The sequence below is a fragment of the Lytechinus pictus genome, chromosome 3 (genome assembly GCF_037042905.1).
Source record: "Lytechinus pictus isolate F3 Inbred chromosome 3, Lp3.0, whole genome shotgun sequence".
NCBI lineage: Eukaryota > Metazoa > Echinodermata > Echinoidea > Temnopleuroida > Toxopneustidae > Lytechinus > Lytechinus pictus.
Genome location: NC_087247.1, coordinates 55,885,920 through 55,901,860, shown reverse-complemented (window position 1 = coordinate 55,901,860; position 15,941 = coordinate 55,885,920). Strand labels below are relative to the sequence as shown.

At 39.2% G+C, this 15,941-nt stretch overlaps 2 protein-coding genes across 2 annotated transcripts in view; both read right to left on the bottom strand.

The window, feature by feature from the left end:
* The window catches only part of LOC129256956 (F-box/WD repeat-containing protein 7-like), a 42,904-nt gene extending 28,364 nt beyond the window's left edge, over positions 1 to 14,540 (bottom strand). Inside the window, exon 1 of the mRNA XM_054895183.2 lies at positions 14,398 to 14,540. The gene's annotated coding sequence lies outside the window, so the exon portion shown is untranslated. The remainder of the gene's footprint in view (positions 1 to 14,397) is intronic.
* Positions 11,150 to 14,034, bottom strand: LOC129254701 (uncharacterized). Its single transcript, XM_064096024.1, has 3 exons — positions 14,020 to 14,034; positions 12,814 to 13,077; positions 11,150 to 12,601 (listed from the first exon to the last, which is right to left on the bottom strand). Exons 1-3 carry the CDS (start codon positions 14,032 to 14,034, stop codon positions 11,150 to 11,152), a joined length of 1,731 nt encoding a protein of 576 aa, XP_063952094.1.
* Positions 14,541 to 15,941: the final 1,401 nt, after the last annotated feature.

Genomic DNA, 15,941 nt, shown 5'->3' with positions numbered 1-15,941 from the left:
TGCAGATTTAGGCATTAGGTTGGGAAAAGTACCCCCTACCCCCCCCCCCCCCCCCGAAAACCAAACAAAAAATTGTCTGATACAAACAATTAGGTACTTGGTAAGTGCATGTACAAAACAATTTCATAGTAATTTTTTTTTGCATGATGGGAATGCAACTTCCTTCATAATTTCATATAGTATTCCTTGTGAACTATACCTTTTAAAAGTCAATAGCAAGCTCCTTCTGGTGTGACTTTTAAAGTGAAAGACTTAACCCTATATAGACTGGGCTATTTCGACGCCTAAGAAGACTGGGGGGGGGGGGCTGATTCAGCCCCCCCTTATGATCTCGGCCGTCGATCGCGCGATCGCAACGAAAATTGGCACGCGCATTACCCATGGCATTATCTACAAAACTATTAAATCATATTCTGCAAAAAATCTCATTGCTGATTAATTATGCTAATTTATGCGTAAAAATCATAATTTTGATCTAATTAATAAAATAATGACCCTAAAATTATAATTTTTGTTTCACATACTCTAGATAGGCATTTAATCAAATCTATTTAAAAAAAATTTCAACATCACATTTATTTTCTTATGTATTCTATTGTTTTCTAAATTTCTTATGTATTTCTTTGTTTTTCGACTTTTTGTTTTTTATTGTTTTTTCAATGGAAATTGTCAGGGACTTTATTTTGGCCCTATACAAGATAAAATTAATTGATTTTAGCAGTAAAAGGAAAAATAATGATACATTTTATGAATTTTGGCTGAAAACACTATATCCATTGGATTTGTACACAAATTCACGTTTTTCAGTAATTTTGGGTCTGCATGCACTTACAAAATGTTGCGTAATTTCGGAACCGTGTACCCGGGGGTCACAATTTTGGTCTCAAAAGTTGCTCGAGACTTGAAGGTAAAAAGTCAGCGAGCGACGCGGTCAAAAGATTCGAGCCGTGGATTTATTGCGAAAAATGTCGAATCTGAATCAGCCCCCCCCCCCCCCCCCCGTCTTCTTAGGGTTAAATAACAAGTATACAATATTTCCTCACCATAAAATTGACCACATATTTGCATTTCAATATTGGTAACCAACGTTTTATCATGGTAACTGACATTACATCTCGGTAACTGACATTACATTTTCCACTTGGTAACTGACATTACATATATTTAATGGTACCCTATGGCTTCATTGTTAATTGGTAATCTTTAATTTTGGTGTAGAAGGGAGGGGTGTTACCTAGAGAGGAAATCTACCAAGTTTCATATAATATATCCTCTTTTCCAGGAAATGGGAAAAAAAAGTTCATGTTTTCGGTAACTGACATTACATACCATATCACATACTTCATTAATGTTTTTTTATCAGATGAATGAATTACTGGTGTTTCTTTCTGTGGGATTTTAAAAAGTGTTATAATAGCAAGCTAAATCACAGGCGAAAACATCATGATCAAACCTGTTCTTTAAAAATCTGTCAAAACAAAATATGTATCAATATACTATTTTCAACACTAATTTGTATCCATACTTTGGCAGCCATTTTAAAATAAAAAATGGCTGCCACATTCGGAAAAAAATGTTGTCTCAGAAACTTCAGGTCTTGTTTTATTAAAAAACATAAAGCATTTGACATGAATATCAACTTGATTTTTTTGCCTCTGTGTCCATCTGTGGTGAAAATGCCCCCATGTATAAAATTTTTTGTATGGTTTGGATTCTCATTTAAGGAGAAGCGTAAGAAAAAAGATTGTGGCTAATTATGTTCCCCTTTTGTAATTATGAAATCCCATGAGTTTTGATAGAAAAATTTGATCCAGATTTGAAATAGAGCAAATATAAATTTTTGGAAAATGTCCACTTTTGCTTGGAATTGCCCTTTTGTAATATACAAAATTTTGTCTGCAATTTGTATTTATTCTTTCAATATGTATGCGTTTCAGAAGCCGCTCATTTTTACCCCAAAAAGGGGGTTTGAACCAGTTCTTAAAATCACGCGCACCATGTGCACTGTTTTTTAACGGCACAAACCCAAGGTTTAAGCCAGTTCGTAAATCATTCATGCCATGAGCACGTTTTTTTTTTTTTTAGGCACAAAACCTGCGCAAATCATACGCACCGGATACCGCCGCATCTAGGTCGGGTCTTTGACCTGTGAGCGCCATTTCAGAGACTTTATAGTACACAAAGAATGGTTCAAGCCAGTTCGTAAAATCAAGAGGGGGTTGAGCCGGTTTGAAAAAATTTTAAATATGCTGTTATTTTTTAAATACAAATTTTGATCTGAAATTTGGCAAATCAAACTGACGACATGTAGACATTCATGTAGTGCGACATCAACTGACATCAATCTTTCAGTTAAGAAAGAAAGGAATATTTTTAATTATAGAACATAGTTTCCAAGTAAATTATCTTCAAGGAAATATAGAAAATAGATGGCGAAACATGTAAAGATGTAGGATGTAAAGTTACAGAAACTCCCCTCAGTCTGCAGGTCCCTATGCTAATGAGCAAAATAGGCAAGATTGTGGCTGAATCCATGATTTTGACTTCGAAAGATTCTTATGATGACCCTCGCTAATTATGGACTCCAAAAGATCGATGACCAAAACAAATCTTGTAAGGGGGAAGTGAATCGTCGCTGCCGAGATCGCAAATGTTTGATCTATTGCAAGAAAATCTGCAATGGCTGCCGTGGGGAACCCCCAAGGCGGCCATTGCAGATTTTTTTGCGGCAGATCGAAATTTGACACCCTTCCAGATATGACACTCTCCCAAGCATCGGACATATCGGCCGATTGAATTGGAAATGCGTGCTGTTTACACGCGCACGCTCATTTTCAGAACGAAGTCGCGCGCAGCTGAGCGAAGACGTCCAACGTTTAGAGCCGACAGAGGTCCGTTTGGTAAGTAAATGATTATTATTTACCAATTTCTATATCAACATTATTGATAATAATCAAAATCGGAATTTGCGCAGCTGATTCAAGTTATTTTCTTATCAAGCAATTATTTGGGGGTTTAGAGTGCGATTAAATCGCATCAAATATTTGGCAAAAAACAAGCTTCTGGTAGTAAGTAAATAATTTCCATTCACCATATTTTTTTTCAATTCTATTTTTTTATGACATTAATATTCAACATTTGTACTACGGAAATACACATGATTTTTATTTGATTCAATGATTGTATTTTTGTTTTGGTCCAATTATGCTTAGATCCAAGTGTCCAATATTTGGGCACTTTACTCTATGCAACTAACATAATAAAATTTTGGTTTAAAATGCAATCGGCAGTTGCAATGTTAAATACGAAGAGAATTCCCTTCAGTTCTTGTGTAACATTAGATCTATTCTAATGCTACTTACAGTTTGCTACTCAGCTAGGGCTAGGCATAGACATAGTTCATACATGTAGTCCCATGCGTGTCTAACGTTAATACTAACGTTAGGGCTCTGTGATGAAATGGCAGTGTATGAAATTCAAAATCATTATAAAATATCATCACGGAGTTAGGCTAGGTCAGACTGTATTACATCTAAAGTTAGATAATTAGGTGTGCGTGCGCAGACATTGGGCCCCCTTCATACTCTACCTTCATAGTAGACAGCTGGCAGCCGTCTGTTTCGAGGAGTTTTTTAACTTTTTTTTTTCTCCTCGTACACAGACGGCTCGCAATCATGCAGCCGCCATTAGAGGGTTAACAATTATGCAAAATCCCCCCGATGGGGCTCATCGATTTTTGTCTTTATTTCATAAAAATATATGAGAACTGGACCAAAACAAAGATTATTATTCCGTTTTGGCCTGAAATGCACCAAAACGGGGAAAAAATAAATTTAAAAGGAAAAAAAACAGTGACTTACTTCGGCTGTCGTGCAACTCCAACTTCCTGGTTTATCCAATTTTAATACATAAAAATATGGCCATTGAGTCCCTGTACAGATCGAGTTAGAATTTCGGTCTCTGTAATTGGCCCGGGGGGGCCAGTCAAATATATTGCTGTACACACGCGTGACCAGGTAATTTCCAAACACCCCTAAACAAGTTTTTCTCTGTTTGCAAAATAACCCCCTAAACAAGTTTTTCGCGGGGTTTATTTACACATTTTGGCCCCTACACAAGTTGTCGCCAAAATATGACCTCGGGGAAAAAGCTTGGGAAAAAAACATACCCTAAACACGTTTGGCTAATCTTTAAAAAAAAAAAAAAGCTTTGGGGGAAAAAACATACCCTAAATACGTTTGACCCCGCGATTGACCATTGACCAGTATTTCAAAACCACCCTTTTTCTTGAAAATCCGTGTTTTTGATACCCTTCACGAGTCCACGTGCGGACCGCGTCCAAAACTGAAAAAACACCCCTTTAAACACGTTTTTTGGGTCATGCGTGTGTACAGCAATATATTTGACTAGCCCCCCCCCGGGCCAGGGTAATTGGTGAGTGGAGCCAACGGAGTTCAGCAGAACAACCAATATAAAAGAGACCCAAGCTTTTGGTCTACCTTCATACTAACATTAGATCTCCCTCTCATGCAGTTTCGCTTGACAGCTTCCAAAAGCTCCTGCAAAATCACCTTGAAAATATTCCTCAATCCTCATAACGTGCATCCAAGCAGTTGCATCAAAGTCTAATTTCATCTTCAAGAGCAACAACAACAGCCCTTTGAAGATTATAGCAGATGATGATGTAGACAGCTGACAGCCATCTGTCTCGAGGATTTTTTAAACACTTTTTTTTTAATTTCTCGTCGTACGCAGACAGCCACCATTAGGGGGTTAACAATGCAAAATCCTTACAGGGCTATCGATTTTTGTCTTTATTTCATAAAAATATATGTAAAGAACTTGACCAAAATAACATACAAATAATGAATGTTTATGAGTGCAATGGACAGAATACTTCATGAGGTAAAAGATGAAAAGATTGCAGTGCGAGCTCGATTTGTTGATTGTCACGTACAATGTGCGCATGCAATGGACAAAATCGTATGGATCCAAAATTGCACGATGAATGGATCCTAAATTGCAAGGTCGATGACTTCATTGTAAAATGGTCCGAATGATCGATATCAAACAACTAATGATTAGAGGTCTAATGCCAAGGATCTATCTAGATGTCATATAAGATTATTATTCCGTTTTGGCTGAAATGCATTGAAATGGGGAAAAAATAAACTTAAAAGGACAAAAACAGAAACCATGATCCAATGCATCACAAAATTATGATTGACCCATTGGTAATGTGTGCATGCGACAATATAAAAATTACCGGTACGGTAGGCCTAACGTCATGAATATTAGATTAACGTTAGATCTTCTTAGTAAATGGCATTTTGAGAAGCTCGAGTACCGGCAAGGTACCGTACTGGCTAACCCAGTTCTCTCCTTCTACCCCAGTCTCAATCGGCCATTTTTGTTATGAATTTTGAAAGAATTAGGAGAGGTATCGCGACAGAACTTTTCGTTTTTTTTTAGGTTCAAGTCTGTGCCTCGATGTCAGGATACTGCCACACGATAGACCTTCATCCATATAATCATGGTAAGTGCTTTTCTTGAGGATGCAATGATGATGACTTTTAAAATCTTGTCATATATGGCAAGTTCCCCCAAGTCTGCGCAGTCCCCCTTGTCTGTGCACACGTGTATCTGCGCGATTCTAGTAAAAGAAGATACGCAACGAGCACAAACTTTACACATGCAATACATAGACAGGTATTCATAAAAAAATCAGACTCAAAATGGTGGAAAAATAATGAATTTAGGGCAATTCATGTGACGGCCTCAAAATGCAGCCTTTGTCATCAAAATCCCTGAACTGTGTGCAAAGTGAATGAGTGCGCAGACATGGGGTACCATTTTTTTTTCAATCTGAAAATGACTGCCCGAGGTTTTTTCAAGAAAATCCTATATTTTCTTTCATATTTAATGAGAAATTTGGTACACTTACTCTTAATAATATAAGGAACATTATTAACCAAAAGATTTTGTGAAATAAGAAGAAATTCATGTTAAATCTTAACTCAAATTGTTAGGTGCGCAGACTTGGGGCCCACCATCATACTTCTTCATCATTGACAATGATGAAGAAGTATATGACAGGATTTTAAGTCATCATCATTGCGTCCTCAAGACTAGGTAAGTGCTAGACCAAAAGCTTCAGTCTCTGTTATGTTGGTTGTTCCGCTGAACTTCGTTGGCTCCACTCACCAAATACAGAGACCGAAGTTTTAGTGCGATCTGTACAGGGGACTCAATGGCCATATGTTTATGTATTAAGTTCGGATAAAACAGAGAAGTGAAGTTGCGCGACAGCCGAAGTCACTGTTTTTTCCCCTTTTAAGTTAATTTTTCCCCGTTTTGGTGCATTTCAGGCCAAAATGGAATAATAATCTTTATTTTGGTACAGTTCTTTTTATATATTTTTATGAAATAAAGACAAAAATCGATGAGCCACGACGGGGGGATTTTGCATTGTAAAATTGGACTAGGTAAGTGCATAATTTCTGTTTTCACAATTTTCTTTCCAAGTTATTGAGACCACAATCTACCCTCGTCCCGTGTGACCGTGTCTATCATATGTTCACGGTGGACTCCTGGCCTGGGTTACGTACTGGCACACCCAAGGGTTCATTACATGCCGCCGCGCACAGAAAAATCAAGCCATAGTCATACAACTACAAGTCGTGTGTTGTGGACACCAGAATTAGACGTGAGATCCCAGCACGCGCGACCCACTAGTTAGAAATCCACTGCCAAACGCGGTTCATGGTGCGAGGTTACTCAGGTTAGTATACTAATAATACTAACCTCGCAATACGGTACGTGTGAGTGGTAGGATGGGGGGTCGGGTGTCCAGACACTTTACATTTTTGAAGCCGATCTTTTTTTTCTTTGGATTACACTAAAAATACGAATTCAATCGTTGTAATCACCTTCTATTTTGTTCTCTATAATATTTCCTAACATTTTGTATGATAGTGGGCCCCAAGTCTGCGCAACTAACAATTTGAGTAAAGATTTAACATGAATTTCTTCTTATTTCACAAAATCTTTTGGTTAATAGTGTTCCTTATATTATTAAGAGTAAGTGTACCTAATTTCTCATTAAAAAATGAAAGAAAATATAAGATTTTCTTGAAAAAACCTTTGGGCAGTCATTTTCAGATTGAAAAAAAAATGGTACCCCATGTCTGCGCACTCCTAGTACCAATGAGGTCCAAACATTAACATGTATGGACCTCATAGGCGACATTACCCAAATTATGGGTTGGACAATGCTGTTCTGATTTCCAACCCAAGACTTTGGTAAATGTACACCTTAATACAAGTTAGAGTTATCCGATATACCTTTCATTCGGACGGCAAACCTTTATTTAGTTGTGAAAATAGTTGAAATTAAAATTGATTATTGTTAAACTTACATTTCAGGCCCTTTTTGTTGATTTTCGGTGAGCGTTCCACACAGCTGCGACGAGTGATCAACTCCGAAGTGATACGCGTACTGGTCAGCTGATCGGTCAGGTGATCGGTTGGTTATCTTTTTGTCAGACGTTCATAATTTATGTTAAGCGTATCAATCTTCAGTATCTTGATTTCAAAGCATCAGTATTGCAGAGAAAAGTCATTATTGATTGGAATCAGTGGCGGGGGGGGGGGGGGGAGGGGGGGGGGGTTGGGGTGAGCATTTCTGCCCGTTCCCCCTTTTGAGATTTATAGTAAACATTTTGGAATTAAATATGTTATTAATACTAGTTATGTGCCCCCCCCTCATGAGAATCACGTACAGCATTATTTGTAATGGGGATATTTCGTTCATATTCTTTTCTCTTTTTTGCCTTTTTTTTTAATTGCCAAATTCAAAATTTTACTGGGAACAAATTAACAATATGACTTTCTATACATCACTTTTAGGGACAAACTTTTTTTTATGGGGGTGGGGGTTGGGGGCTTGCCAAATATAATCAATGGTGGAAAAAATGACCTTCTTTTTAGTGACAACTTTATAAAAAAATTGTCAAATTTTACGCGAGACAAAATGACCTTCGATCATTGCTATAGTTAAAACCTTTTTTTTTTTTTTTTTTTTTTTTTTTTTTTTGGGGGGGGGGGTTGCCAAATATCACGTGGACAAAATGACTTTCCCTTTTCTTATTTTTGTGGGGGGGGGGGGGCTTGCCGAATATTACGCGGACAAAATGACTTTCATTTTGAGTGACCATTGTTTTTTAACTTGTCAAACTTTACGCGAGACAATATAATGACCGGTTTTTTTTTTTTAGTAAGAACCTTTTTTGGGAGTTGTCAAATTTTACTTGAGAAAATTCACCCCGCCCCCCCCCCCTACTTAATTTGGAAAATCTTGGATGCGCCTCTATATAGTTTGAATCATAATGAAGATTAAGATCATGCGTATATATAGCTTACATCCACGGCAGAGGCGTAAACCACCGGGGGCATGCAGGCTGGCCCTTGATCCCCGGTCCAGTGGATTTCACCAAAAAAAAACTGGATAAGAGAAAAGGAATGAAGGAAGGAAAAGAAAGAAAGAAAGACAGAAAGAGAAAGGGAAGAGAAATAAAAGGCCATAAAAAAGCAAAAGGAAAGAAAAATGCATGCGAGAATAATTCCGAATGTTATGTCAAAATCTATTGCAAAATTGATATTTGTAATAAAAGTGACAAAGGTTTTGCTCGCTCGCCTCTTCATCTGGTAGGCGTGTAGCTAGGGGCGGTGCCCCCCGAAAAGGTCCCTCCCCCCAAAAAAAAATAAGGAGGGAATAGAGAAAATAAAAAGCGAAATGAGAAAAGGGGGATGTATATAACTTAGTTTATAATTGTTTTTCCTTTTTTTGGGGGGAAGGGGTCAAAACATTAACGTTATGTTTTTCTATAAATAGGTCTAATTGCTAAATATCCAGAGTTATCGAGACCCACCTGCTGATATTGCACTGGGGGTACACGATGGAAGGGTTAGGCCTAGGGGCCCCCGAAAGTTCTACAACCAAGATAAAAAAGAAATGAAGGGAATTAATGAAAAGAAAAGGAAAAGTGTAAGTTAAGATATCTATCTCAAATTTAGATTTGCACAAAAAGTTTTTTTCTCGCTTGCTTCACTCGCTTGGAACATATAAAGCAACTTTATTCCCACGCGCCATGTATGCCTACATTGGCCCTCTTTCTTTCTTTTATTTATTTTTTTTTTTACTCATCACGCTACCGTACTGCCACACACGGGTTTGCTCTAATGATCGTGGACAATCATAAAAAATATCATTTTCATACCATGTGACTGGGAAATTTTTGGCTCCACCCCCCCCCCCCCTCTCGATCCCTGTATCGATTTTGACTTGATAGGGGCCTATACCTGATGGAATTAGCTTCATTCAATATAAAATCATAACGGATAGAACGCCTTGAATACAGGCCAAACAGCCCAACGACATTGCCGTGTCACGTGACAACCAGTATTAAACGAGAATGTGCACAACCCTATGGCGACAAAATTTGCCGCAAAAGTTGAGCAAGTTCTGGACAAAAAGGCTTCAATACCCCGCCCAAGAAAAGACCAGGCGAGTACTATTTATACATTTTTTCAATTTAGTAATATCTAAGAGTCTAATTTAAGAACATATTTCGTCATGGAGCTCCATGGTAAGATCAAGTAATTTAAGTCCAACATTTAATTCGCGTGCACTCACTTTTTTAACACAGGAATTAATAGCCTTGGTGCTTAGAGTGTGTCTGCGCACTCATTCACTTTGCACACGATTCGGGGATTTTGATGACAAAGGCTGCATTTTGAGACCGTCACATGAAATGCCCTGAATTCATTATTTTTCCACCATTTTGAGTTGGATTTTTTTATGAAGACCTGTCTATGTACTATTACATGAGTAAAGTTCGTACTCGTTGGCGTTGCGTAATCAAAGTTTTACTAAAAATAAAATCGCGCAGATACGCGGGTGCGCAGACTTGGGAGACCGCGCAGACATGGGGGAACTAACCATACTAACATTACAATTGATGAAACTTCGCTTGTAAATTTTTCCAAATGACTTTCTAAAATTGATCGTCTGGACACACAACAACTGGGTATATGATGGGGGGACCTAAAGCTACGCACTTTGTTTTCTTCGGATGAAAGATGACAAGAGAAATTCATTTTAAACTACCAAACCACTTCATTTTGGTCTTAATATTCTCAAAAACATATCTCTGGAGTAAAATTAGCAAAGACTTACTGAATTAGGAATTCTGCAGTCTTTTTCAAGATCGTCTCATTCTCGTCGTCGTTTTGAAAGGGGTCCTAAAGCTACGCACCACTCAGAACCGTACCGGTATGGTGTCTGAGCGAGGATAAACAGAATTGAAATTTTGATCCATGTCAAATATCCGTCTTCCTTCTCCTTTTGACCTCAGCTCTCTATTCATACTCCCCCGCTCTATCTCCATCTTTCTCTCGCTCTCTCTCCTCACCCCTCTTTCAATCAATTACTCCTTCAATCCCTTTCCCATCAAATCAATAACCGATCAATCAATCAATCAATCAATCAATCAATCAATTAATCAATCAATCAATCCACTTTTAAACTGTCGTTTATTATTTTATCTCAATTAAAGCTTCCCTAGCTTTTTCATTTTCTTCCCCTCTCTTTCTCTTTCTGTCTTTCCTCCATCTTCGTATCTCTTTTTCTTTTATTTTTCTTTCCGTTTCTCTCCATAATAATGATATCTCTTTATGCATCTCTCTCTATATGGTTTAACTGTTGGATTAAATGATTTTTTTAACAAATAAAAACACAAGAAATTTTTTTTCCTGCTTTTGCCCTGGGCAATGTCTTTTAGTTTCAAATTACTATTCAATATTTTCAGCATCAATTTATATGATAAGTAATATTGTAAACAATATATACATTTGACTGATTTGAATATTAACATTTTTATATTGTGACATATATATATATATTTACATATTTGCATATTCACATATTTACATATTTTAATATTAACATATTTATATATTTACATATATATATTTTAACATATTCATATATTTATATATTGACATATTTATGTATTTACATATCTATAAATTTACACTTATATATTATATATATATTCACATTTTTACATACAGTACCGCAGGCCTATAGCTACTGCTCTCGGTTGCTGACGCAACAAGGGCACAAAAAATCAGAGTCCTTAACACTCTCTGTTGGGGTACAGAATTTCAGATGTACCCAGTGGCTGCATGCGTCACACTTTCCCCAGTTCACAATGATGATTCCAGGTAATCTCTCACGTGGTGGTGATAGCCTGTGACATTGGCAACATTGGTCATCCTCATCTTCGTCTGAAGAAATGTCGGCTGGAATTGGTGAGGTAAAGAGTGCCCTTGATGTAGATGGTTTGCTTGTGCCAGGATTACAGTTGTCGTTTTGAGTGGTTGACGATGTCTTCTTCTTTCCACCTTTGCTGGTCTTCTGTTGTGTCTTCTCCTTATCTTCCCGAAAGATCTTGAGGAAAATGCCATTTTCTGTGATGGCAACACCACCAGCCTCGTAGGAAGGAGATGTTCGGCGCTTCTTTGATTTGTCCTCAGCAGGCGGTGAAGGTCTCTTATGGAAAAGCATCTGTTGGACAGGTGTGGAGCCTTCTGGCATCTCTGGGACTTCAGCGGTCGCACATGTCACGGTGCTTGGTTGGGTGACCCTTACTATATCCACAGCATCCCTGTTGTATGGATAAATGCCGGACTTCTTGAAGGCAGCTTGGAGATTCTTCGCCGTCATTGATTTCAGGTATGCGGCAGACATCAGCTTTGTTAGAGAGAACCTTGACACCACCTCTCCTGGGTGTTCTGCCAGAAATGAAGCGCACTGGTAGTTGTAATGTTGCTTCATTGGGCCAAAGCAGCCGACGTCCAGAGGTTGGAGGAGGTGAGAGGTGTGCGGTGGTAGGAGAAAGAGAATTATGTTGTTCTTCCTTGCTTCCTCAATGAGTGGTATGCCGATGTGGCTCTTGTGGCCGTCGTACAAGAGAATTGCATATTCCTCCGGTCCTCTCCTATGCTCTATGTGAGGCAAGAAATGGGTGGTAAAGAACTCCTTGAACACTTGACTGTTGCTCCACCCTGTCTCAGTGTTGACGAAGCGACTTCCGGGCAAGCATCCAGACTTCACGTCCGCTGATACTTCACGTTTCCCTTTGAAAACAAAGAAGGGCGGGAGGGCATCACCATTTGCATTACCACATGCAAGCAACGTCGTCGTTGGTGACCGAGATGAAGTGATGGCCTGTGTGTTTTTCGCCACACTAACGACACGAGGAGGGGCATGCTCGGCGTTGAAGCCAGATTCATCAACGTTGTAAACCAGGTGTGGCTTATCAAGGAGTTCAGCGTTCGTCAGTGTTTTATGAAGTTCATCATAGTACCTTGTCAGTCGCTGCTTTGTTGTGGATTTTGCTCGATACATAGAGAGCTTTCGAGGCCGGACGATTCGTAGCTGCGGCCATCTCTTCAGGAATCCACGAAACCACTTTGTTGAGAACCGGCAGCTTCTTCCTGTGACCTTTTGAAATGTGGCCCCAGCTAGCTCAATAACCTGCAAGAATGAACGAAAGGTAGGAAAAATCATTATTAATAAATTTTCCAAAAAGTTGATGTTTCAGCTCATATGATTTATCAAATTTGACATTTTATTTATTATATACAAAGGAGTGTTGAATTATTGACAAATGACTTTAATCAACCATTTTGTAGACTCCGCCCCCCCCCCATTTACTGAGTCAAATGGGAATAAGTTTGAATGCCCACCTGTTTACGAGTAAGTCCATAACCACAGTCTGCCATATACGAGAGATGATCCACTAGAGATCTCTCATCTACATCTGGGATGGCTGTAGGGGATCCAAGCTTTCTGCTAAAACGGCCACTTAGATGACCACGGAGAGTTGCTTCTGGAACACCACACCTTATTCCAGCCTGACGTATCGATACCCCATTTCCAATTAGCCTCCATGCTTCCTCGTAGTTCTTCTCGGTATATAGCCTATTCTTGCGAATATGTCTTCGAGTCACCTGTGATAGATTAAAAATTAAAAGAAATTACACACTTAAAATACCCGTTTGAATATAATTGAAATGCATAACTTCTAAAGCAGCCGGCCCCCCCCCCCCAAAAAAAAAAGAAGGGGGCGGCGATTTTAATCGATCTTCTCTCTTTATTCTTTCATGATTGATCACAACCACTATCACCTCCACTAACAACACCGCCACCACTACCACCACCACTACCAACACCGCCACCAAAATTATCATCATCATCATCTTTATCATCATCATCATCGATCATCATCATCTTCATCATCATCTTCATCATCATCATCTTCATCATCATCATCTTCATCACCGTGCACAACCACCATTTCCATCACCACAACCACCACCATCCGGCATCATCATCATTATTCAGTATCACCAAAATCATCAACATCATTATAATTATCATCACCATTATCAGAATCATCATCTTCTCGATCATCTTCATCAGATCACTATCATAATCATCATCATTATCACCATCACTTTCGTCATTATCATAGTCAACAATGTTATCATGATCAATTAGACCCTATTTGTCATCATCATCATCATCATCATCAATCGTCAACGAAAGCATTATGTTCATCAAGAACTTCAATTACTTCATCGTAATTTTCGTCAACACTTCGTCAACATTCCTATTTTCATTTTCATTTATCGTAAGTCCCTTTACGACAGCCGTATGACGTCACCGTACGGAATCTTTCCGCCGTGCTATGGACAAAAATACTAGCCGGCTAGATTCAGTATGATGACTCATAACGTAAACATCAACAGCACAGTGCACGGGGAAGACAACTCTGAATCATCAGACACGAAAGAGGTATTATTTTGCTTTTATTGATATTTTTTTCATATATTATTGCAAATGACTAAAAAGATATAATGATATAGATGTAGGAGAAAGATGATACTTACGATATTTCTCTTCATTTTGGCTGTTAAAGAAGAAAAACTGTAATGGAATCCTTCTTCTTAGTCCCATTTACAGTGGAGCGCGTATTTTCCCATAGACAACGCGTATTAAGTGGGTGCGTAGCTTTAGGACCCGCGTAGCTTTAGGACCCCCAACCATACTGGCATGCCATCACATAAATACCAACCTCGCAATACGTGTGAGTGGTGGTACCGTACTGGCATGCAATCACTGGCAAGTGGCATCGACTTGCTTGACTCGACACGTCCTCTTTTCACTCTCATTCAGCTCATATTCATAAAGAACCTGTAAAGTTTTTTAACGGTATTATCAGCGAAATAATATTATTAATCTATCTGACTGTGCTGTGATAAACTTACGTTAATGACTCATTTGCGCCCACTAGCTACATGTAGTCAGATGTATATAATGTAAAAATATGCAGTAGTAAGACTGCATGCAGTGCAGTCTACACTATACTAGTACTCGCGCTAGCGCTAGCGCTAGCGCTTAGTATACTAGTACCGTACGTGCATGCAGCGCGAGCGCTTTATTACAGTCAAAATTGCATACCGTACTTGTACGTGTATATACGTATAGCTCGCGAATCGCGAAATCGAGAGCTGGCGCGGCCTGGGTGCAGGACAGGTGGGGGAGGGGGGGGGGGGGGGTACGCGTGACTAAATAATAACTAACTTATTTGGCGGTGGTGAGTGTTCGTATTAATGGCCGGGTGATCAAACTCAGGGGCGGATCCAGCTTTTTATAAAGGGGGGGGGGGTTGGGGTGGTATGCGAGGGAGCGTAGCGACCGAGTCCAAGCGAGCGGAGCGAGCGAGGGGGGAGGGTGTGGGAGGGGGGTGTCCCCCCTCCCACAGTAGGGAAATTTTTTGAAAATCTGTGTGTGAAAATGGCGTTTTCTTGCATCTAAAACACCACTCTCTTTGGTATAGAGGTCGTTGCCAAATTAACCCCCATGAAAATTTGTAAAATTAAGTTGCATTTTCCTGCAATGTAAGGCCAGTTAACAACACAGATACAAAGAATTGGGGACCTTGGAATAAGCACTGTTAGCCTAATACTTTTATTATGAACAGCTTGTCACTGATACTCATATTTTCGTTCCCAAATATTTATTTTTCATCCCCAAAGACTTCAACAATCCCCCAATTTTTTTTTTTTTTTAATGTGGGGATTTTGGGGATGAGAATCGGCAACGCTGGCCTAGCTTGTCACTTCGGCGGTGGCCCGTGTCCTCAAAAAAGCTGATGGGGGGGGGGGGGCAAGGGACTCTGTGACATTTGTTCGCCCAACCTCCCCCCCCCCTCCCCCAAAAAGAAATAATAATAATAATAATAATAATAATAATAAATGAAATAAATACATAGAAATAGAATAAAATAAAATTACAAGTTTAAAAAAAAAGATAAGATTAAAAAAAATGGTCCCCGGATTTTTTTTTTTGGGGGGGGGTTGCAACCCCCCCAACCCCCCCTCTAGATCCGCTTCTGTAAACTTGATCAACTTGATTGTCCATCGGGATTGTCCACTGTTACTATCTGGAACGAGACATCAGGGGAGCGTTTCACGAAGGGACTTTGTCCGACAAGTTCTGTTTTATCCGACAATTACCATAGTAACAGTACCTCTCAGCCAATCAGAATTAAGGAAAGATGTCAGATCTGACAACTTGTCAGACAAAAATGTTGATGAAACGCTCCCCAGATCAGCGACTCCAGCGAGATATGGCGGATCCAGGATAGGGGGGGGGGGCACATTCGGCCCGTGCTCCCTTTTGAGAGTCAATGGTCAATATTTTAATGTCGTTTATTCACAAGTGTGCAGGGGCGGATCCTGCTTTAGCCAATGGGGGGGGGGGGCGAAAAAATGTTCACCCATATTTTCCCCCAATCAGCCGCTCAAAG